Raw genomic sequence first — 23369 nt, forward strand, 5'->3', positions numbered from 1 at the left:
TCTGCTGTGCTTCAGGCAGTAGCTCACGGTGCTCAGTGCAGGCTTTCTCCACTGCCTCCCAGCACGTTTTTACTGAGGGGAAATGAAATACACATCCCTTCCTGCAGCTGCTGTCTGCCTGGGCACACATTTGTAAGAGACAGGTAAAGCTTGGGCTGCCTGCCCAACACCTTCCCCACTCGTTAAGGAAAGAGACAGAGGCTGTGAAAGCCCATCACAAATCTTTATTAAGCTTGTGTGGCTAACGATCAGCATGGAAGTAATATATGGTACTTTTTTCATTAGCTTACCCACTCAACGGAGACTCCGGGAATTAAGTAGCATTAAAAAGTTCTAAAAAATAAAGCCATTGAGAGGTTTGCTCCCTTCTGAAAAATAGCCAGCAGTGTCTTAAAGCTGCATATTTTGTTTTGAGGAGGAGCTGCTTTCTCTTTTTCGAGCCAGCCACATAAAGACAAGAGCTGGAATGACAGGCAGTGTAGCAGAGGTAAGAATTACCAGATATTGAAGCCCTGGCAAAACATTTTCTTACCTCCATTGCTTTGTTTGTTAGCATGGGGGAAATTCGAAGGAGAAACTGTAGCTTTAGCTGAATTTCCTTTCCTCATTTTTTTTCTTCTTTTAACTGTGAACTTACTTTTAGTCAAGCACAAGCATGACCGTGCTTGGACACAGGGATCCTGTCCCCACATCTGAAGTGATTTTGCAGCTTCCCTCAGAAGGCTGCATGGGCAGCCTCAGGCACTGAGAAGGTCTTTGCTCCAAGACAACACCCTGCTGGAAGCTGAGCCGCCAGCAGCGCAGGTATGCAGCAGCTAATGGGAAGCAGGGGTAATGGTGACTCAGTCTTGGTTAATGTTGGTGAATGTGAGGTTTTAAAGATGAGGTTTCCTTTCCCCTGTCCTAATTCAACCATTCTCCCTTAAGGTTAGCAGTACTATACATTCCACATGTTAGCAGCAAGTAGTTTCATGACCCTGATTAGTATTCACAGTAATATCAGGTTGTCGGCACATGAAGTACAATCATCACATTAGATTAATAGTTACAATAGGCATGAGTGGATTGAGAACCACAAGAATATGATTTCCTCTACCTCCTTTCTTGAAAAATTATTCCTAAACTAAAAAAAAAAAAAGTACTTAGTAAGCAGTATTTGGATACCACATGAGAGCCCTACAGCGTGACAAAGAATGGCCAAGAGATTACATGGGTAACGTTTGACATTCTGAGTGCAGCAATCCCCATCAAACAGATTGCTTAAGGTCTTCTGTGCAGGTACAATTAATGGCAGTGCTTTCTTGAGTCTTTATACTGTTAACACTGTTACAGGAACAGTGTCAGTTACATTCTATATTTGTTTAATTGCATAAGAACAGAGTATTCAACCAGTAAGTTCTAGAGGACTGGACAACATAACACAAATATGGTTGAGCAAAGGTGGTTTCTGTGACCACTTGCTGAGTACTGAATGCAATAACTAGGGCTGATATTCTTCAGAAGAGAGCAATAACTGCTGTAAACAGTTTGACTCAGTTTGTGGGTTTAAGGAAAGTTAGGCAGCTCTGTCACTGTACCACACAGGCATCACATCATCCTGCCCAACCATCAAGATTAAGTATGCTGTAAAAAAGTCTTCATAAACTTCTATGTCCTGATGTTCAAAATGTTGTGTTTGAGAATTAAAAATCTGATCTACGCCCCAGGGTTCAGCACTCCTGCCCACAGAAATCCTGGTAGTCAGAGGGTGACTAAACTTTGCTTTTGGTCTCCATTTAAGATTTAAAGACATGCACAGCCCGTACAACGTACTGCCGGCAGATGGGGCACTCGCTCATCCTCTTGCCGCACTTGGTGCAGGTCACCATGTGGCCGCACTCCAGCAGGACGCAGTCGATCACTGCATCCATGCAGATCCGGCACAAGTTGTCATCGTTGTCGTTCAGCTGTACCTTCTCACCCTCTGAAAAGCAATGGAGAGGGAGGTCACACGCTCAGGCCCTCAAAACACTTCAGCCCTGACCCTGGCACCAGCTGAAAGATACAAACAGGTACTTCAGCATAAAGCTGCACTGCTCCATGCTTACAGCTGTTTCCTAACTCCCAGTTAAGAATCATTTCATATTCCTTAACCTCTAAGAGAGCATCCAGTCTCAATTAAGTGCTTGATGACAGTAATTAGAATGCAGAGCTTGTTGTTTTCCATCTCTGAACTTACTTTGTGTAGCAGAACACTTTCCTCACAGTGATACAGACAGATACAGAATAAAGCAGACCAAATTGTTGAAGCGTAAGCAAGGCCTGAGGATGGTGGAACTGAACAAAGCCTGCCAGGTTTCAGTGCAGGTTTCCTCTATCAATAATTGTACATTTTGTCAGACCATACTGAGAAAATCCTAAGTCTAATGCTTGATTTCAGACAGGTTTTCAGCTCTACTTTAATCACCAACTGAGGGGCTCCCTTGAGCCATGCTCTGACACTCACCAGCAGTACCAGAGAGCGATCAGCACCTGCAGAATGCTTCAATCCTCTTAGCCAGTTATTTCAGTGTTATGTGCTGGCAACACCTGGCTGTGAAGCAGCCCTGAGCTACGGCAGCTTTCCAGTCACTGCAGTTGCCTGTTGCCCACATCCTGCCTGGTGGGTGCGAGAATAAAGAGCCAGGCAGGAATTTTTCAGGCCAGCAGCATCATCAAGAAACTGTTTCTCCCAAAATATTTTGTTAACAGAAATCAGGCTGTGCGCATACTACAGTCGTGCAAGTGAAAGACACCAATTGTTGAGCACAGAGGTTGGATGAATACAAGTCATTGAGCTGCAGCCACAAAAACACCTTATCGTGAAAGCATGGAGAGAGCCCAAACCACTTGAACTTGGACTTTTGCCACTGTAGCTTTTAATTCTGTCCCACAGTAAAAGACCTGAATTACTTTGGTCTGTTGACAGCTACAAGAGAAGCTCTCTTGCTAATACCTTGTGAAATCTAATACAGGATATGGAGGTGCCAAGTTTCACGTTCTCCAAAGAACCAGTTCTTAGCCATGCCATTTTACCTTCCATGTGAAAGCTAAGCTCTCCAATCTTTAGAAAGCAAATCTTTGAAAAAACAGCACAATTCCTGGAAAGCTTTATTTACACACTAAAACCACATTCAGCTATTCTATAAGTGTAGCTCCAGCTGGGAAACCACACTTGTGAGTAGTTCCACAAATGCAGAACAAGTTAGACACCAAGTTGTCCTGCTGGCAGAACTGGATACTGGAAACCAGAAAAGAAAGGTAAGAATTGAATATAAACCTACGTGTTTTGTGGTTTTCCTCACTCTCTCTGTACAGCCTGCTCACTTTTTCCACAAGTTCCCATTTCTCACAGCATCCTGAGTAGTTGACAAAATTACACGCAAGGATCTCCTTCAGCTGCCGAACACTCAAGCCTTCGATGTCCTCCAGACTTGAAATATCTGACAGAGATGCTCTTGCTCGTTTTCTGGACAATCCGGGAGTCTGAAACACATAGCTGTATGTTTTTATCTGTTCTGGTAAGTTCAAAGCACCAGATTTTTCCATGCTATCACAGACTACATTAAGCTGCAGCAGTTTGGCTAAAACTTTATCCTTTTCAGGGCAAGTAGTTACAGATGTGTTACTAATGGCTGGTTCTGAAAGAGTAGAGTGTGATACTAAATGCTGACAGATCTAAATACTTTGTGGTGTCACGTGCAAAAGTTTCTTTGTGTAGTTCTTAACTCACCTGTTCCTCAGCACTTTCTTCTTCATCATTATTTATAGAAGATGTTTCAGTTTGGCCCTGTGTACAAAATGAAACTAATCAAAACAAATAAGAAAAAAAACTAAAAGCACCCCAACCTCTTCTAAAATACTTTCCTTCCTCCCAAACATTTTAAAGTTTCAGCTGCTGCTAATAATTATCAATTCAAGTCATCCCTATCACCTAAACTAGCAGTCTTATCTAATCATCTTCTGTTTCCAGATCAGAAACAGAAAAGGCATTTTCCAGCCCCTCCAGCTGCACCAGTTGGTCCTTGTTTTAGTTTAGCATGATGCATTATCTAGTTGGAAAAAAAAAAGCTACTCTACCATAAAGCACATGTTAATTATTGTACCCGTAAAGGTGTCCCATTTCCTGTGCTTCCTCCTCTGTTTGCAAGATCTCCTTGGGACGACACTGACACAGACATAGAAAATGGATGTGTAAAAAACCCAGAAGTCTGTGAGCGTGATGAGCGCAAGCTACCAGCGTCCATATCCTCCTCAGAGCCTAAGTGGTGGCACAGCACGAGATCCACCAAGTCTTCTTTCTCCCTGCAAGTATCTGTCGGTATGTTTCTGAGAACAAGGTACTGACGCAGATCCTTGACTTTCAATCTCATCAGCTGCGGCCGCTGAAATGCTGTTTCTTGCAGCAAGTGACAAGTAGAACATCTTCTGAGATTCTCTTGTAAGACAGAACAAACCGAGCAGAAATCCTTCTTGCAGTCACAACACACGTGCTAAGAATGAGAAAATAACCACTCAGTTGTGTCAGAGAAAGCGAGCCTATGTCCCTGCTTGTCCCTTCTCCAGACCACCTAATTTACTGCTAGCCTTTCATTGCTGATTTTGACATGCATCAGTTTTAGGATTTAAGTCTAGAAAACTGCTCCATTAAATAGTTCTGCAGCTGTGCCAAGGTGGAGCAAGACAACAAGAAAAGGGAAAACAGAACAAAACTGAGGAAAGAGGCTTCAGAGAATTAGGTCAGTAGGCGGGCCTAAATGGACAAGGTAATAATGATGGACAGTTGTCATATGCAGAAGTAACACCAACAATCTCAACTTTATTTATCTGGAAACTTAATTAAGCCACCAGCTTGGCCCCAGATGAAATGAGGCCATTGGAGCACAACAGCACTTAGCAGAACTAAACCTGTTTAACAAACAGTATTTCACAGAAAGAAGTTGTGATACTATATTGGTAGTGGTTAAACTTTTCCGTTATGTAGTTTGTTCATTTCAGTACCCCACCACTGTGGTTGATATCATCTTCAAACACAGATTTGTTTTAATAGCCAAGATTCTGCACCTAAAACATGCACCTTGCAAATTGGATCAGCAGTCAGCTCAGATCCAACGTGTCACCAGTCAATGACCGTCAGATCTCTTAACTTCTAATCCTGTCTGATGTTCATTTCCTGTGACCTTGGGATGAGGCACTTTCTCCCTCCCTGACCATCTGACTCAGTTGTCCTTACTGGAGGAAAAATAAATATATATATATATATATTTGTATCCTGATATACCTACAGATTCGTTCATATCAGTAAAAATATGATTTAAAAGGAAGTTACTCACTTTTTTCCTAAAAACTGAAAAGGGAAGTCCACAGGCTTTGCAAACCACGTTGGCAGCTGCTGCAGCTGGAGATGGACATGATGAGAAAGCCGTGTTTGGTGCGAAGCGGAACGGGCCGGCGCCTCCCGCAAAGCCGGCCTGCTGGCCACGGACAGCTCCAGTCCCCATGACTTCATTCAGCAACCCGCAGCAGGAAGCCCACATGGAAGTAGCTCCTGCCTGGAAGCATACAGAAAGAAGAAAAAGGAACAAAACTTAATATCTTAAGACCCACATAGCACGTGTCCTGCCGCCAAAGGGCCTCGCCATCCCATCTGTCACCATCCCAAAGCCTGCTGTGTGAAATCCCAGAGCACAAGGAATGCAGCACACAAACATCAGTGCAGCCCAGCGAGCCTTCCTTCCCAGCTACAACCCAAAGTAGGTAAGATTTGCTTCCAAGAGGCTGAAGCAGGCACAAGGAGCTCCTTTTCTAGCAGAGTTCTGCACAAAAGTGTAAGGAATTTGAAGAGGCAACGCAAAGTGAAGGAGGAGACTGACAGGCAATTGTAGGTAAAGGACAAGAGCTGAAGGGATGAGAGCGAGTGGTACAACAGCTTTTTGTAAGGCTGTCTCCCTGTAGGACTTTCTCCAGAAGTAATTCAGTTCTTTTAGGACTCACAGTGAAACTCTAAAAAACATTTCTGGATCTCCAAACAAACAAACCAAACTTAATTCCAAACTCATCATGCTCTGTTTCTTTGAGAGGGAAACTTCTTTCAGGCCCTCCCTGGACCTGCTCTGCTGTTCTCTTATATAAGATCTAACAAAACTTAAGTACCTCTGAATAACCTTAGTCCATATTGACTGTATTTCTGCTTTGAGCCCTATTGTTTTATCTCAAACACTGCAAAGACATTCTAGATAAATACACGCAGTTCATTGCTACTTTTTTATCCTTGAAAGCCTTCAGCACCAGATTCTCTATCAGATTTCTACTTCAAGTTGGAATTTGGAACCTATGCTGTTTGGGTCACACACGTAATTACAGTCATGTGGCTCATGGAAACCTATTAAACAACAACAAGAACCAACAGAAGCACACTTTTTTTTTTTTTTTTTTTTTTTTTTACAGAAGGAAGCTGAGTGGTACAACTATCTTTTAAACATATTTTTGTTCACTTTTTTTTGCTCAACTATTCTAAGTTCTTCTGTTTTGTTTTCTTTATTCCAGGACAGCAGCCTGGACAGCACCCTCTACCCCCTCAAGTATAAAGACATGGAACATTGGGTTTGAGCCTGGCAGCTCTCAATGCAAACCTCAACCAACCAGAGCACATGTCAGATCAGTGATGGCACTGCAGTCCCTGCTTTCCATATTAACATAGATGAAGCAGAAAAGCTCAGAAAGGAGTCCTTACCATGGTGCAGAGAGAAGCTCTGAGGCACAGAGCCATAGGACTAAACATGCTCTACAGGGCTTTTGCATGAACACGTTGTTAAACATGGAACATCAAAAGCACCTCTCTGACCTTCACAAACCTGGGGCTTCACTCTTACTGCTGTATGCTGACACTACAAGTGTTGCAACACTAGCAGTGCAGTCAGTCCTTCTGCTTCTTAGCTGTGGGCAGTAATAACATCAAACAGGTATGCAACAAACAAAACTCATTAGCCCAACTGTTCTGAGAGCCACATTCACCCCAGCCGTAACCAGGAACCTTCACACAGCACAGAGAAAATCCTGCAGAGCTGAGGGCATGACTGACCCTGGTTGGTACCTGCAGCTCACTGCCCTCCACAATGAGCCATCCAACCAAGACTTGCTCTCTGCTTTCCAGCAGCAGAGAATGGAAATGTCGATATTCCTTTCTCCTGCACAAAACAAATGATGTGTAGTTTTCCCTGCTTCTTAAGCAACAGTTAAATAACCTTTCAGAAATGCATTCTTAAAACTGGTGACTTAAAACTAGGAGCTCTCTTGGATGCAAGGTTGGTCTTTTGAAGAGTATTTTTTTTTCTCCTTACCGGAAAGTTGTCATTTGCAAAAAAAATAATGACTAATTCTTCACATGGTCTTACAGAATTGTTGTGCCAGCTTTATAGTGAACAACAACAAAAACTGCTGCAGGCAAATAAGCACAGAAAGATAAAACACGAAACCAGAAGTGTGTGAGAATCCAACCTACTCCACTGCAGGGCACCCAGCAGCAGGACAACAGAACCAGGAGGGAATGCAGCTGCTACCCATGTCCTTACCAGGCAGTTTAACACTTGGAGGAGTGATTTCATTGAATGGCCTGCAACAGCTCACACAAGGCTATAAGCTCAGGGTAAATATGCATCGAGGAAGTTTGTCATCCATTTTTGATACATGAATTTGCTAAGTATTGGACAGAAGACGTGTGTTACAGTTGCTCTAAGAGCAGACCCACGCAGTGCAACAGTGTCCTTAATTTGCTCCTTAACCTCAGTCTGCCCTCCCTGTGCGTCCAAGCCAGCAAGCACCAGCACAACCCACAGACGAGACACTAAAACAAGCAGCTTCCTCCCTGCGGAGCTAATCGCGGCCCGGCCAAGCAGCCAAAGCCCTTCCAGCCATCCTTCCCCACGGTCCTCCGCGCTCCGTGCACCCCGCAGGGCCGTAATTTCGGGCCTGGTGCCTTAGAGCCCAGCCGCGCCCAGCGGCAGCACGGATCCTCCCGCACAGCCCCCAGCTTCAGCGCCCCGGGGCCGCACGGAGCTTTCCCAAAGACGGAGCTCGGCGACGAGCCGAATGCGCGGCGCCCGGCTGGGGGTCAGACGAAGGAGCCCCGCGGGCGCCGTGAGGGATCGGGCTTCGCCTCGGGCCCCGCCCGCCCGCTGACTCAGCGAAGGCCCCTCGGCGAGGCGGTGCAGCCCCGGGAGCCCCTCTGTGGCGGCCGCGGCCCGAGGGGAGCGGAGAGCCGCGGCGCAGCCCGGCCCGCCCCACACCCCCCGGCGGGGCCCCGGCCGCACCGCGCTCCGTTTCGGCCGCCCTCGTCCCTCCCGCGGCCGGCCCGGCCGAGGCAGCCCGTCACCTTCATGGCCGCTCCGCCGCCGCCTCGGCACGGCGCCCTGCCCGGCGCCGACCCCCGCCCTGCGCCGCGCTGCGCGGGCCGCCTCACGGAGGGCGGGCCTTCCCGCGGAGCCGCGTCCTATTGGCTGTTCTCCTCGCGACGGCAGCGGGAGAAGCCAATGGGAGGAGAGGAAGAGCCGCTGAGGGCGGGCGCGGGGGTGGCCTGGAGTCGAGGTGAGGCCGAGGCCCTCAGCGATGGGCGCTGTGTGGTTGGAAGGGTTTATTACTGGAAAATCCAGCTCCAAAAAGCTTCCCGATCCCCTTATTACTTTCTTTACCCTATAAATATATTTTAAAAAAAAAAGTCTTAAGAACCAAAAGCTTTTAATCTGTATTGTAACGGTATTACAATAAAAAGCAAATCCTGAGGGCACGCAGAGCCAACACAGCACCCAACAACAGCGTTTGGGAACACGCTGCGAGCCCAGGCTCTGTTTACTCACACAGGTTGCAAAGCCCTTCAGAACGTGGTGGGTGGGGGCTGTGTTTGGAGCAGTGCTCAGAAATGGGCCAAAGAGGAGAAAAATGAGTTTTTCCATGAGTTCTGGTGAGAGAAAACCTCGCAGACAAGCTGTGGCAGAGCCCATGGCCGTGCTGAAGCTGCCCTCAGCACTCTGCCTTCAGTGGGGCAGGTGGCAGTGAGTCACGTTGTGACACTGATTTGAGATCTCTTTGTCACTGCGTCTTGAGTTTTAACCATGGCTGCTGTTCTTTAACAGGGAACTTGAACCTCGGTGGCTGCGAAGTGGCATTGCTGAGCTCTGTTAATAAGCCTTGCCCTCGCTGAGCTCTCAGGGTTGTGCCAAGGAGGCATTAAAAGATTTGAATCTATTAATGCAAGATGTCCCATTTACTTCTGCTGTGGAATGATGACTCACTGGAGCTCTGTGATCCCCCATGGTTTTACATGGTGAATAGAGAAATGATTCTTAGCAGAAATCACCGTTTGTTTTTAGTGTTTTCAGTTGCAAAATCACAGAATCACAAAGATTGGAAAAGACCTCTAAGCTCATCAAGTCCAACCCATCCCTGCCACACCCAAAATCTTACATTACTTTTGAAGTAAATGGTAATCTCCAGGCTGTATTTGGGAATTTCAGAGTGGGCATTACTATCGATACAAAAAGTCCTTACAGCATTCACTCCCAGACGCACACAGTAATTTGGGCTTACTATCTGAGCAGGTTCAAAGCAGAAGGATTGTCAGCGTGACTTGCATGTTGAGTTTGGAGAGTTACACAGAGCGTCAGGATGCGGGCCAGATGTGTCATTTCCTTTTCTCTCCAACTTCTGCAAATGCCGACTGCAGCTCTCATCTCCACCCCTCCCTGCAGCCCACTTCAGTGCTTCCGCCCAAGCTGTCTTACTTTATTTTCAGGAAATACCACTAAATTAACCTTTGTAACATAACAGCTGCGGCTATTTCCTGCTTTTTATATTCAGATACAGCTGAATGAGTATTAGCTCATTGCGATCTAGGAAGTTATCACTAATTATGCTCACAACAACTAATTACAGCATTAAGCTTCTTCAATATAGATGTATTCCAGAAAATTACTCCAAGCTCAATTTGCCTCCTCCTTGTCTAACCACATCCAGGCGTGAATCAGGAGTGCCTGAGTTGTAATCCCTGGTGATGTGCAGATGTGTAAAAATGGAGAGTTATGAGTAAAAAAGAAAAAGAGAAGAGAGAAGAAGAAAGAGAAAAAAGGAAAATAAAACTAAGTAAATGAAAGGGATAAGAAAAAGAAAAAGGGGGAAAAAAAAGAAAAAAACGGTAAGCGGAATGGGGAAGGGAAGGGGAGGGAAGGGGAGGGAAGGGAAGGGGAGGGGAGGGGAGGGGAGGGGAGGGGAGGAGATGGGATGGGAGGGGAGGGGAGGGGAGAAGAAAGAAGAATAAGAAAAAGAAAAGGAAGAAAGATAAAAGAAAGAAAAGAGAAAAAAAAGAAGAAAGAAAAGAAATAAAAAAGAAATTAAAAAAAATGGAAGAGAGAATTACTGCAGTAATTGGAGCGCTCTGTCTGGAGACAGGACACCATGACGAGACACACGATGTGTTACAGCTGGCGGGGTCCGGGCCCCACCGCCGCCCGGAACGTTTCCCTTCGGCTCAGTCCTCCAGCCGGCCCAAAGAGAGCAGAGCACAGATCCTCCTCTCATTGGTCACGACTCCTCTCACGTGACGAAAGCCGTGGCGGTGATTGGCTGGCGGGCGTAGCCGGTTTCCCTGGCGGGAGGCGTCCGGGTGCCGCTATGGCGAGCGTGCACGAGAGCCTGTACTTCAACCCGATGATGACAAATGGCGTGGTGCACGCCAACGTGTTCGGCATCAAGGACTGGGTCACCCCTTACAAGATGGCGCTGCTGGTGCTCCTCAGCGAGCTGGGCCGCGCTGGCTCGCAGCTCGACCAGCTGGAGCGGCGGCGGCTCAACCGGCTGCTGCTGCCATTGCTGCAGGTGGGGAGTGGGACTGAGGGGCCGGGGGGGGGGGGAGGGCTGACTTGTGCTCTGTCGCGACATGTCGCTCTCCTCATCATCCCCAGGGGCCTGACATGCCGCTGTCGCGACTGCGCAAGGCCATCGAAGAGTGCTGCCCCAACCTGGCCGGCTCCGTGCACATCAGGTGGGCGGCGGGGCCCTTTGTGTGTGTGTGTGTGGGGGGGAGGTCGGTTGGGTCCTCAGCTCTGGGCTGCCCCCGTCACACTGCTGTCACTGTTCAGTGACAGGCGACACAGCCGGCACAAGCACGCTCGCTGGTGTCTGGCCCCTTATCTGTTGTTAAACACCTTTTCTGTTTGTTCCCATCCAGGCAGGATGGGACCCTGGGCAGCATTAGCTGAGGGGGCAGCCAGCCCACAGCAGAGGGTGGGGCTGGGGGGGCTTTAAGGTGTGTGTCTCCCCTCCCCCCAATTTAAGCCACTCTTTGATTCTGTGAATTATTATTATTTTTTTTTTAATTTGCTTTTATCTGAGTTCACTCATCTGTACCTGAAATAGAGGAATATTGTTTGATGCATAATATTTAAACTCTAAAGGTTTGTTTCTTTTTTCCTGTTTAGGTTAAAGCTCATAGCTGAAGGAGAACTGAAAGATATGGAACAATTTTTTGATGACCTTTCAGATTCATTCAGTGGAACAGAGCCAGAAGTTCATAAAACAAGTGTCATAGGTAACTAGCTGTCGTCTCTAAGCTGCTGTTAAGATTCTTCACTCAAGATACAGCTTTGCTTTTCTTTTTATGGAGGAGTAAAGATTAAATATGATCTTTCTCTTTACTCAAGTGTTTCATATTAACCAATAGTATGTAGTGTGTACCTCTTGCTGACGTTGTTCTGCGATCTGACAATCTGTGAGTTTTGCCACAAAATTAATTTGAGGTTTATACTTGGCAGAACTGAGATTTATCAGTTGGTAGGCTGAGGTGAGATACTTAACAACATTTAAGCTTCTGGCTATTATAATGATTTCTCCTCTCCTCTCTGCAATAAAACCCCTACAGACCAATGTCATAGCATATGTTTTCCTTTCCAGGTCTGTTTCTGCGCCATATGATCTTGGCATACAATAAGCTTTCTTTTAGTCAGGTCTACAAACTTTACACTGCACTTCAGCAGTACTTTCTAAATGATGAGAAAAAATGTGGAATTGATGAGAATGATATGGAGCTGACCAACACAGAGGAACTGGATGGGAAAATGGAGAAAGAAGAACTTGATGTACCTCTAAGGTAATCTCTGAATACTGAAATCTTTTCTGTTATGTCAGCAAATCAGTTGTATTTCAGATTACAACTGTATGCGTCAAGGTAAACTTTGGCTTTGTCCAGCTTCTACCCAAGATTTTACCCTGTTAAATACCTTCCTGCTTGCAGAGGACGGGGAGAATGGGACAGTTATGTCACCTTTAGATTCAGAGGCTCTATTCAAAGGTTCTGTCTTTGTGTTGGTGAAATTGATGGACCGTGAAGAGGTTGTCTTTTCGGATTGTTTTTCCCGGAGTCTGATGCACACTGGCAGAGCTGGGTGGCCTCTCTGTCTCCTGGGTGCCACCGTGTGGTGGCATTTGTAAGTGGCAGCAGTTCTGCTCTTGCAGAAGATGGCGGTGCTCCATTCTCGAGCTCACCTAGGGAGCTGCAAACTAAAGGCCAAGTGCTGCCCGCCGTTCCCTCCTGCACAGCCCAATGCCGAACGATTTCTTCCCATGTTACGTTAGTGTGCAGTGTGCTAAAGCTGTTGGAGAGATCACTTCAGCTTCCAGTGCAGGGGAAGCAAAAAGACTCCTCCTAGGAAAAGCTAAGCTTAACATTTCTGGTTTCTGTTTTTGCCCCTCCCCAGACAAATAAATACGTTCATTGACATCAAATGTGAGAAGCAAACATTGAGCCATTTCACTTGCTTGAAAAGTGTTTCACTGTAAGAAGAGTCCTGAAAGCATTTTATGTATATGTATACTTAAATATATACTTTATAAATGGTATTTAAGTAAGCTTGTGTTTATCCAAGCTGTGCTATAGCTTATGTCATTTAATGGTTTTTAGCATCTAGCTTTATGCTGATGTCTGGTCTTTCCATTGCAGAACAGTTGTTTTCTGGGGTGATGTATGTGACCAAAGTGCCAATTCATTTCTTTCTGAACATTTTCAGAAGGGGAAAACAGGGCAAACCATTGGAATATGTCACCACAAATTTTATATCTGCTGCTTTTTAGTTTAGTTTTCATGTGTATTTAGGGTAACATTTAGACTGACTGCGGTCTCAGTGGGCTGAAGATTGCAACAGCACCATGTGAAATCATTTGGATTGTAACTTTGATGTGGCAGATTTTACTCTGAATTAATTTTTCTCTTTTTAATTTCCTTTTATGCCTCTGAGCTTACAGTGTCTCATAAAAATTAATAAGGCAGGAGTTCTGATAAAATGTGTTTCCTTGCATTTTATTTCATTGCTCCTCCTTCTAACAGGAGTGCTTTTTAACAGGGAAGAAGAGATATCTTGCAGTGGGCCTCTTTCCCAGAAACAAGCAGAGTACTTTCTTTCTCAGCAGGTATGTTAAATCTGAATAATTTGAGTAAATGATCTGTGACACGATTTTCACCTTCAGTTTTGTTCAGTGTCAAGCAGGATGTTTTTTTAGATCTGTAAAGACTTGTTGGTTATACTGCATGTAGTTGCTCAGTATGAGCACTTGAGCTTAAATGTGTTTTCTATCTAAACCTGGGCACTGTATGATGATATTTGATGTGAGAAGGTCACATCCATTCTGACATTTGCTTCAAATTTGCTGTCTGCTGAATGTGTAGTTGTGTTGATTATTTCAGCAGATAACTATTTAAAAAAGCAGAAATACATGAGTAGAATTGTCAGTAAATGCTCTGCACACTTAGAATAGTTTGCTAACAAAGTCAAGTGTGTATCATATGTAATGTTTCACATACATTTTACAAGTTTAAAGTGACGTCTCAGTCCCATTAGGATCTTTACTATTAAGGATTGTTGAATCTGGCATGGGTTTACTTTTGTTTTTAGTTTTGTTCTCACAAAATAAATAAACAGATCAGGAAACATTCATGTAATTCCAGCAAGCAGTCTGTTGAACTAATTCTTGAACAAGAGAAATAGAACTCTTTCCTTCAAACAGTCCCTCAAATATGCTTTTATTTTACCCGAACTCTCTGATCTCCGGAAAGTGAATGCTATAATACAGCAAAGAATAAAACTGCCATTTATGTTTCAGTGTCATAATAGAGCTGTTCTTAAATCTTCTTTAATGCTCTCTTCAGGCAGATAACAGAATGACAAACATGTATCAAAGTATATTCATAATGCTCAAGTTGGAGTAACTTAGTGTTGGTTTCAATGTTGATTCTAGGCTTCTCTGCTAAAGAATGATGAAACAAAGGCACTTACTCCTGGATCTTTACAGAAGGAATTGAACAACTTGTTAAAATTTAATCCAGACTTTGCTGAAGCAGTAAGTATCTTTTCCTTCATCCAGAATGGTTGTAAAGGGATTTCTTCATATTTCCAGGAGGGAATTGTTGGAGAGTGTTTTTTTTTCTATATTGAAACGTGCAAGAAGATGATAGAAACACGAGCAAGTTGCATGTAAATATTCAGTAATTCAGACCGAAACTCCTGGAGGTACAGAAACCTTAATTAAGCAGAGTGCCTAACAACATGTCTAGCTTTATGCATAGATATAATCCTCTTAGTTTTGGTGGGACTGTGTCAGGGGTAAACTAAAGCTCCAAAATGTCAGGCCTCATACTTTCACAGTCTAAAAACTATTAGGCGAAATACCTGCTGGTTTTGATGACTTATGTTCATTTGATTTAGCTGAAGCTGATTTTTCTTCAAATTTCAGCATTATTTAAGCTACTTAAATAGTCTCAGAGTGCACGACGTCTTCAGTTCAACACACAGCCTCCTGCATTATTTTGACCGTTTGATTCTCACCGGAGCAGAAAGCAAAAGCAATGGGGATGAAGGTTATGGCCGGAGTCTGCGATACGCCGCCCTGAACCTGGCTGCACTGCACTGTCGCTTTGGCCATTAGTAAGTCAGTGTGTTGTGCTGCACTACTCAAATTTGGCTTGTAATCACTGACAGGTGGACTTTTTGTTCAGCATGAAAATCTGTTTGAGTGGAGAAGGAAGTTCTCTAATATGTATTTGCCATAGTTGGGTTGGAATTTTCTAGTAATCATAATTTGTGTGGGTTTGTTTTTATTTTGGCATTTATTTGGTTTCCATAATAACTGGGCTTCTTACAGCACTGTGAGGGCTGGTATTTGTCAGTGTCCCATTGCAGCCGTTTCCTAGGAATTTAAGTTCTCAATTGCTCTATTTCCATCATCTCAGAAAGGTCAGTGGACACAAGTGCTTATTTCCAGCCATAGTCTCAAGAAACTATTGTAGTTTTTCTGTTATATACAAATCAATCTACAGTTAATATGAAAAGAATAATTAAAAAAGCCACCTGGGGGTGGGTGTAACTTTATCAGTAATGCTGGCATACCCATCTCCATGTATGGTTTGCATTTTTTGACTGCTGCCTGGATGAAACCTGTGGAAGGCCTGGAGATGGCAGGAGATGAGGAAAAGTTAACAGCTATTTCTGCATAGGCCGATACTTAGTGTTGTCCCTTTTCAAGCACAAACCTGGCACTTTGGCATGTACACAGCTTTGAAAGCCCGTGTGGAGATGATAGTTGCATTTTTGTAGTAGCCTGCAGATGTCATCTTGCTCATTAGCCTCAAGAATAGCACATGTTGCTTGATGCTAGATGGAAACCGGAGGCTTTCTCCTTCAGTCTTTTAAATCAGTTTTCTTTTGAGTGCAATATGCATAATTTAGATCAGTATTCTGTACTGTTGTAATGCTGTATTTTAAGCACTATGGGAATGCTAATATATTCTTTTTTTGTTTGCTGGTAGTCAACAAGCTGAACTTGCACTTCAGGAAGCCATCCGGATTGCACAGGAGTCTAATGATCATGTTTGTTTGCAGCACTGCCTGGTAAGATAGCTGTGCTGAAATGGAGGTTAGGTCACCTTTGTGTTACCTGAGCCTTTGCTCAGTGAACTGTTGCAGAACTGCTCTTTTGGTAACATCTCATCAGACAGATCAGTAATCTAAATATGACAGTCCCACAGTGGGGTGATGGATCACCCAGAGCAACAAATGCTGGAGAATGGGATGGTTTTGTTGCGACTCAGGGTTACTTGTGGTCAGAGAGTTACTCAATGCTAAGGTCAAAGTTTAGTCTTGTGTGTTTTAAAGAGACAAAGTATTTCATAAACTTTCTTCTTACTGTCTGCTGGATTTTCAGAGTCATTGGCCTTTTCAGCAAACAAAAAGGAGGAAGGAAAGAATTTGTTTACTCTGTATTTTCTTCTATAATTAACATTAGTATTACTAGACTCTGGAGATGCTGCTTCCTACAGCTGACTTTATGATGGTGTTTCTGGGCATTACTCTGAAACCTCTTTCTTTCCTAGAGCTGGTTACACATCTCAGAGCAGAAGATATTTGATAGTTGTGTTCTGCTGGAACACTCAGTAAACAAATCCTTACACTTTGGTTTGCCAGTAAGTCCGTTTTGTTTCTCTTTAACTGTTCCAGGACAAATACATGTGTGTGGGAGGGGTGCTTGGGAGGGTTTGTGGGTTGGTTTGTGGTTTTTTTTTTGGCTGATCAAAATTGTTATTACAAAATAGGTAATTGGATTTAAACCAACCTGTTTTACGTTCCAAAAATCTATCTGCATCTATTTATTTTGAATCTTTGTGTTAATGAATCAGGGTTCATTTGCTTATTGTGACTTGCTGTTCTGCCTTCTCACCTGTCCTTTTTCAGGCAGGAGAACTTTGTGGCTGCTAGTTTGTTCCTGTGCACCATTAGGACTTAGGAACATCATGCAATCTGCTAGTGCTCAAGGGAGGTTCTTAAGCCTCAGCCTTCCCTGAAACTCAGCACTGATGCCTCTGGCAGGGCTTTGAACACATTTGCTTATATGGCTTCATTCCAGCTGTGAAGTCTCTTATGGCAGCTTCCCCTTTAGATGGTATTGTGCCCTGTATCAGTTGGCTGCAATATCTTTGTTGTGAGAACTGTTCTAAAAGGATCCGAACTCCTGATGTTGGGAGATGAGAGCAGGTGTGGCCAGTTGGTGGGGAGGGAGAGGGAAGCTCTGTTTTCACAGCTGTTTAATTGCTGGAGAAATCCAGGTACAAGTCCAGTCATCCTCTCTAAGACTACGGTGTGGGGGTGTGGAAGTTACCTTTTGTATCTATCAAAATGGCATTCATCTATGTGTGGGTGTGTGTATTTAAAGAAATGCCTGAAGCAGTGTTCCTTTGTCTGTGCTGAATAACATCACATCTCTTTCTTTGTTGTTTTTTTTCTTAATTTATGACTCTTGCTCTAGTGTTCTCTATTGTCTTCCAATGATTTTGGATTATTTTTTCCCTCTTCCCAGTACCTTGCTTCCCTGGGAATACAGTCCTTGGTTCAGCAAAGAGCTTTTGCAGGAAAGGCTGCCAACAAACTAATGGATGCCTTAAAAGATTCTGATCTGTTGCACTGGAAACATAGCTTGTCAGAGCTTATTGATATTAGTATAGCACAGAAGACTGCAATTTGGAGATTATATGGCCGCAGGTACTTTGTTTCTTTTAAACTCTTGGGTTAGAGCACTGTACTTGTTAGCACATAATGCATTTTGAGTTATTTATATAGGTGAAACAAGTAACTGTGTGTCTACAGTGCACTAAAATAAAGCAATCAGACTGTGATTTGGTACAGGCTGGATGCAATTACTTCCATTCTCTTGTGTTCATCTAGAAGTCATTCTGGAGAAGACATTGAGTCTCTGTTTAGTGGTGGCAAATAGTGCCTAAGTCATTCCTGTGTCCCTGTTTTCAGCATTACTGTACTTAGACCGTGTGCAGCTTTCAGTATGCAGTACTTGATGTGCTTGCATAGTTGGAGTTCCCAGGCAGCAGCTGTTTTAAGGGTTCTCATTCTCCCCCAAGCCCCCAGAGTACCCAGAAAATCATTCTGTAGACCACAGTCATAACATGAACTTTAAAAAATGATGTTTGTTGCTTGAAAGCTAAAAGATGTCTCTCTTGCTCAAGCACCATGGCACTTCAACAAGCCCAAACACTGCTGAGCATGAACAGCCTGGAGGCTGTGAATGTGGGCGTGCAGCAGAATAACACAGAGGCCTTTGCTGTAGTACTGTGTCACCTGGCTGAGCTTCATGCAGAGCAGGTGAGTTTTATGGCTAGTTGCACAAAAAGTCCTTTGGGTGAGTGGATGTGTGGGTGGTATCGACAAAGTGTGAGACTTGAATCCTTTTTTGTTCTCCCTTTAATGTCTGCACTGGGGGCGAAGCAAATATAGGGCTTGTGCCTGGCAAGTTCTTGCTGTAAAGGTTGTGTTAAAATCAAGGGGAGGGGTGCTTGCCCTCTTCTATGTTTATCAGTGCTGTTTCTGTATTACAGGGCTACTTTGCAGCTGCTTCTGAAATACTGAAACATCTAAAGGAGAGATTCCCTCCCAATAGTCAGCATGCACAGGTAGAATATATATAATTTAGCCTGTCTATTACATAACTGTTATACAATAGGATCTAAATTCCACTGCATCTGAATTCATGTCTTTTCTCCATATGCCTGGGGCCATATGTTTGCTGATTTCATTTGGCTCGTGACCCCACCAGAAGCCACGTGGCATAAATTCTCTGCAAAAACATGAAGAAGATGTGTTGGTTGTTTTAATAGCCTCCTAAGGACGAGCTGCTTACAAAGAACTGTAATTGGACAGAGGAATACATGTCTGCTTTATGAGCACATGTAGAAATTAAATAGTCTACACTGATTTGGAGCTTCGAAGTTCTGCTTAATTGGTGGTAATTATTTTAATATATTACACTTCAGAAATAACCTAGAGGTCATCTATTGTGCAACACTGGAAAACACATGAGCGTATCAGTCTAAAACATTACATTTAACAGTTCAAGATTCTATGAAATTAGTCTGATTCTCCTTTCTTTGCTGTGGAACAAGTTACTATTTTAAAGCATTAGCCATGATTTTAGTGCTTTTTTTACTTAAGGTGTGATCAAATAGGTGAACTGTAGTATTGAAACATTACTCCAGACCTAAGCATTTCTGTTGAGGACTGTAATTTAGTAAAGACAGTAATTGGACAGTGGAGTTAGTTGTGTCTAGACATAAATGTCCCCAGGGGAAAATAAAATTTCTAACTTGTGGTTAGAAAATGAACGTGTGCAACTTCTAAAACTTGTTCCTGGATGTTCTCTGTTTAGCTTTGGATGCTGTTTGATCAAAAAATACAGTTTGAAAGAGCCATGAATGATGGCAGATACCATATAGCAGATTCTCTTGTAGCAGGAATTACAGCACTTAATAGCATTGAAGGAATGTACAGGTAAGTAATCGTGAATCTGCACATGCTTGCAGGTGTATCCCATGAAGATAATGAAAAATAAAGCAAAATGATTGCTGGCAGTCATTTGTGTTAATGTTCTCCCCTTCCCAGAGTTAATTATTATCATGTTGTCCAATCTGCAGTGCTTATTCCTTTAGTGTGTGTCCCAGAATCATCATTTTTAGATGCTTATTTAGGCATTTTAAAATCAAAAGTAGCATCAGTGAAATTCCTGTTGTTCTAGAGCTGTAGATTTAGCCTGTCAACACAAAATACTCCTTCAAAATCTGCCATGGTAACTGTGCTCAAACCTTAGCACAGTGCAGAGTACTATATAAGACTGACCTAAGGGATGTAAGGCCAAGTCTCAATTCTGCTACATATGAGCTTGAGTTATGTCTTCATCTGTGTCCCAGTTTACAAATCTCCAAAGTGGGGCGATACGATTTTTTTTTTCTTTCACCTTAATTTGTTCTTGTTTCTAAATGAAAATGTTAGAAATAGATAGGGTTAAAGCTTGCTGATTGCCAAGTATAAAGAAAATTTGCTGTTGAAAGCAATTGTTTTTAACTGAGGCAAAACACCTAAAACACAGGCAATGGCAGCGGGCCGGCAGATCGGCATTCAAGCTGTGGGACCTGATGCTTGTCCTTCTGGAATTGGACTGTCTGTTATTCCCTGATCTTTAAATATATCACACAGTATATGGGCTGGGCTGCTTTTACACATCTCCCACAGCTCTGTGTTTGTCTCTGATTTTCCTGTTCTCGCTCGTTCTCTCTCACTCTTTGTCCTTGTTGGCTTATGCCAATTTTAGCTACCCTACCTCAGATCTGTTTTTCTTCCACAAATAATCACTTGTGCTTTCCAGTTTGCATGCCCTCCCACTTCTGCTCCCTGTTTGGCCCTTGTTTTTGGCAATCTCTGTTTTTCATCTAAAGCTGTTTCATGAGTTTGATCCTTTCTGCCTATGCATTGTCCAGCAAGCAGAGGCTCTTGGTTCTTGCTCTGCTTGTGTGTATAGCATGCACGTGTTTTGTCAGAGTGCCGTTCTGCAGTCAGAAGAAACAGAGGTCACAAAGTAGAGAGCTGCTTTACTGTATTCTGAAGAGCAGAATTATATCTCAAATACAAAGATATCAGCGATGTTTTCTTTCTACCACGGCAGAAAAGCCATTGTATTGAAAGCCCAAAATCAGATGTTAGAAGCACACAAGCTTTTGCAGAAATTGTTGATCCACTGCCAGGAAATCAAGAACACCGAGATAGTGATTAGGTAAGAATGCTTCATTTTCAGAGTATTAAAGCCACTTTGCAGCGATTAGAATCAGCCATTTCAATTTGTCTGTGTGCAGACTTCACTAGTGCTCAGATTACTTAAAATGATTTGGGGATTACAAAATAATTTCATATGTTAAACGTGGCGTAGAGGAATCCTCAAATCATTACGGGATTGAAACCTAGTAGCCTTATATAAACTAAAAGGTAGTAAATTTAAAGCTTCATGACGATTTATGGAAAAGGAAAATAATGCGTGCAAAATAAATAGAAAGTAGAAACATGTATGTAATTGTGTCTGTACTACAGAGTAATTACTGTTATTCCCTTTTTGTCAGGATATGACATCTCCTCTTAAGAGTACAACTTTTACAATACAGTTTATTGTATATGCAGAAATGTAATTCCTAATAAAATCAATATTGTTGTGGGTAGAGTAATTGTTTGGGAAACAAGTGGATATCTTTCATCAAAAAGAAAACAGTTTATAGTTCTTTCCCTCTCTTTTGGATAGTGTGCTGCTGTCAGTAGCAGAGCTCTATTGGAGATCTTCATGTCATACCATTGCTTTGCCTGTCCTGCTGCAGGCTCTTGCCTTCTCTCGAGAACACAGTCTGCAATACTTGGCTTCTGAGACCGTGCTGAACTTGGCTTTCTCCCAGGTATGTTTGATTTGTATCTTCTCAGGTTCATAGGGCATTTTTTGCTGGGGATTTGGATACTGTTTTTACTCCTGGGAGATTTAAGAACATAACCTTGTTGGAATTAAAGATGAAGTGTGTTCTAAACGTAAAATCTTACGAGGAAGCTGAAAGTTGAGTTCCATGTTCATCAGTAAGATGAGTATCTATTTTATGTAATTAAACAAGCATAAATTGGGCCTGGCTTCATTTCTCCAGTTGTTATTTTTATGCTGCTTGTTTGGCTTTCTAGTAGCACAGTTTGGCATGTGCCTGAATTATAAATAATGCTTGTCATGGAGTTGGGTTACGTTGGTTTTTCTGAGCTGGCAGGGACCCAGTTGTCAGCACTGACTGGGGTGGAGAAGCCATGCCAAATCTTTTCAGGTAGTAGTTCGTGTCTGCTAATTAGCTCTGATTTACAAGACGATCATGGGGTAAAAAACAACATCCTTGTCTGTAGCATTACTGTGTTAGAAACAGATTTGGTCTATGGGTTATGGTTCTTCTGAGAAGGAGCTGCTCTCAACCAGTGGATTCCACTATTAGAACAACAGTGTTTCTCTTTCAGCTGATCCTTGGCGTTCCTGAACAAGTTCTGAATATTTTGCACTTGGCAATAGAACCTGGCTTGGCCCATGGAGCTGTGCTAGACAAAGGCTGTGCCATGTTCTTGGTGGCCAAGTGTCAGGTGGCTTCTACAGCTTCCTACACTCAACAAAAGAAGGCTGAAGGTAATGTCAGGGGTAACTCTCTCTCTCTGAAACTGAGCTCCCTTGAAAAGTGCTCCCCTGTGTATATTGAAGTCCTGCTGCACAGTCGCTGTTAACAATGTTTAAACAATATAACGGAGTGTGTTAGCTAGTAATCAATTAGGAGAATTAATTAGGAAGTAGTTGTTCAATAGATGCAGTGTTTATAATAGAACGTTGTTTGTCTGCATGCTTCAACACCTGTACTTTGCAGCAAAGATTGAATAACAGAAACTAGCTGAAAGGCGATGTTGCTAAGACACCAATTGTTTTGAAAAGCTGAGGAATTCATAATTGGGCTCCTTAGAATTGAGCTGTATTGCTTGGAGTTGCTGTGATATTGTTTTGTATATGGCTGTCCCCTTTTCTCCCAGCTTTGGAATCTGCTATTCTGAATCTGAACGAAGCTAAGACTTACCTTGCCAAGGTGGACTGCAAAGAGCAGCTCAGAGATGTTCTTTACTTCCAAGCCCGGCTGTTCCACACCCTAGGCAAGACCCAGGAAAGGAACAAATGTGCCATGTTGTTCCGTCAGTTGCACCAGGAACTGCCCGCTCACGGTGTCCCCTTAATAAATGCCTTCAAGTGAAGTGTTCAGAGATGAGATGTGTTTGTTTTCTTTTGTACAAATGTCTTTTGACTATATTTAACCATCCGTGTTTCAAAGTAATTGCCAATAAATCATGGTGTTCTGTGGAACAAACTTGTATCTTGCTCACAGTGACGTAGGGGAAAGTATAGGTTTCCACCCATTTCACTTCTAGTCTGTGCTTGAAATTAAGAATAAGAATTGAACATAAAAAAAGACTCTTGACTGCAACACAAACACGCTGAGGGGAGCAGCACAGTCACCATGAAATAATACCTGCTCTTAGTGGTGACGTATTTGGAAGCATTGCTGGCTTTGTGAGCTCGGGTACAAAAAATAGTGGAAAATGTAGGCGAGGCTTTTGTGCTTGAGTGGTATAAAATGGAGAGAGTCTCAATGAAAATGGTTCCTTGCATTTGACCTGTCTGCAGGCACTGTTTACTTTTCAGAAACAGGTGGTGCTGGCAGAAGGGAAAAACAGGATTCGGTTGGAAAGGTCTAATGGTGCAAAGTCCCTGCACTGCTGTGTTAGATGAGTCCTTGTGCAAAGAGTGGCTGAGAAACATGAAGTGTGCTGAAATGGAGCCCTCGCTCAGCTGGAACGGGTTTGTTTGGCTCATAGGTGCTGGGTATAATTGATCTGAGCTGGCTTTGTGTATGAGCAAACGAGCACCACAGCTAACCT

At 43.3% G+C, this 23369-nt stretch overlaps 2 protein-coding genes across 3 annotated transcripts; one reads left to right on the plus strand and one right to left on the minus strand.

Annotated features, from left to right (window-relative positions):
* Positions 1 to 209: 209 nt before the first annotated feature.
* On the minus strand, positions 210 to 8486 carry RNF34 (ring finger protein 34). 2 transcript variants are annotated; one of them, XM_031592593.2, is made up of 6 exons: positions 8390 to 8486; positions 5352 to 5570; positions 4125 to 4511; positions 3752 to 3808; positions 3303 to 3504; positions 210 to 1963 (listed from the first exon to the last, which is right to left on the minus strand). In XM_031592593.2, exons 1-6 carry the CDS (start codon positions 8393 to 8395, stop codon positions 1776 to 1778), a joined length of 1059 nt encoding a protein of 352 aa, XP_031448453.2. In that variant the 5' UTR covers positions 8396 to 8486; the 3' UTR covers positions 210 to 1775. The 2 variants fall into 2 exon arrangements, with proteins under 2 accessions (XP_031448453.2, XP_089977115.1); XM_090120989.1 differs by lacking the exon at positions 8390 to 8486 and adding an exon at positions 8328 to 8346.
* Positions 8487 to 10389: 1903 nt separating this feature from the next.
* On the plus strand, positions 10390 to 22798 carry ANAPC5 (anaphase promoting complex subunit 5). The gene is made up of 17 exons (XM_031592603.2): positions 10390 to 10884; positions 10971 to 11050; positions 11487 to 11596; positions 11959 to 12154; positions 13404 to 13470; positions 14296 to 14397; positions 14791 to 14981; positions 15863 to 15944; positions 16427 to 16516; positions 17407 to 17588; positions 18068 to 18203; positions 18437 to 18511; positions 19264 to 19385; positions 20554 to 20661; positions 21178 to 21325; positions 21915 to 22077; positions 22470 to 22798. The coding sequence occupies exons 1-17, from the start codon at positions 10465 to 10467 to the stop codon at positions 22682 to 22684; spliced, it is 2487 nt and encodes an 828-aa protein (XP_031448463.2). The 5' UTR covers positions 10390 to 10464; the 3' UTR covers positions 22685 to 22798.
* Positions 22799 to 23369: the final 571 nt, after the last annotated feature.

The sequence above is a fragment of the Phasianus colchicus genome, chromosome 18 (assembly GCF_987193195.1).
Source record: "Phasianus colchicus chromosome 18, bPhaCol1.hap1.1, whole genome shotgun sequence".
NCBI classification, from domain to species: Eukaryota; Metazoa; Chordata; class Aves; order Galliformes; family Phasianidae; genus Phasianus; species Phasianus colchicus.

Bases quoted from the DNA above. Each gene is read 5' to 3' on its own strand.
- RNF34 (XM_031592593.2), bottom strand. The intron at 3,809-4,124 runs GTACAATAATTA...TTTTGTACACAG, and splicing joins GAAATGGGACACCTTTACGG to GGCCAAACTGAAACATCTTC. The intron at 1,964-3,302 runs GTAGGTTTATAT...ATTGCTTTTCAG, and splicing joins TGAGGAAAACCACAAAACAC to AGGGTGAGAAGGTACAGCTG.
- ANAPC5 (XM_031592603.2), top strand. From the start codon at position 10,465: ATGACGAGACACACGATGTGTTACAGCTGGCGGGGTCCGGGCCCCACC. The intron at 11,051-11,486 runs GTGGGCGGCGGG...TTTCCTGTTTAG, and splicing joins GCCGGCTCCGTGCACATCAG to GTTAAAGCTCATAGCTGAAG. The intron at 18,512-19,263 runs GTAGAATATATA...TTCTCTGTTTAG, and splicing joins CCAATAGTCAGCATGCACAG to CTTTGGATGCTGTTTGATCA.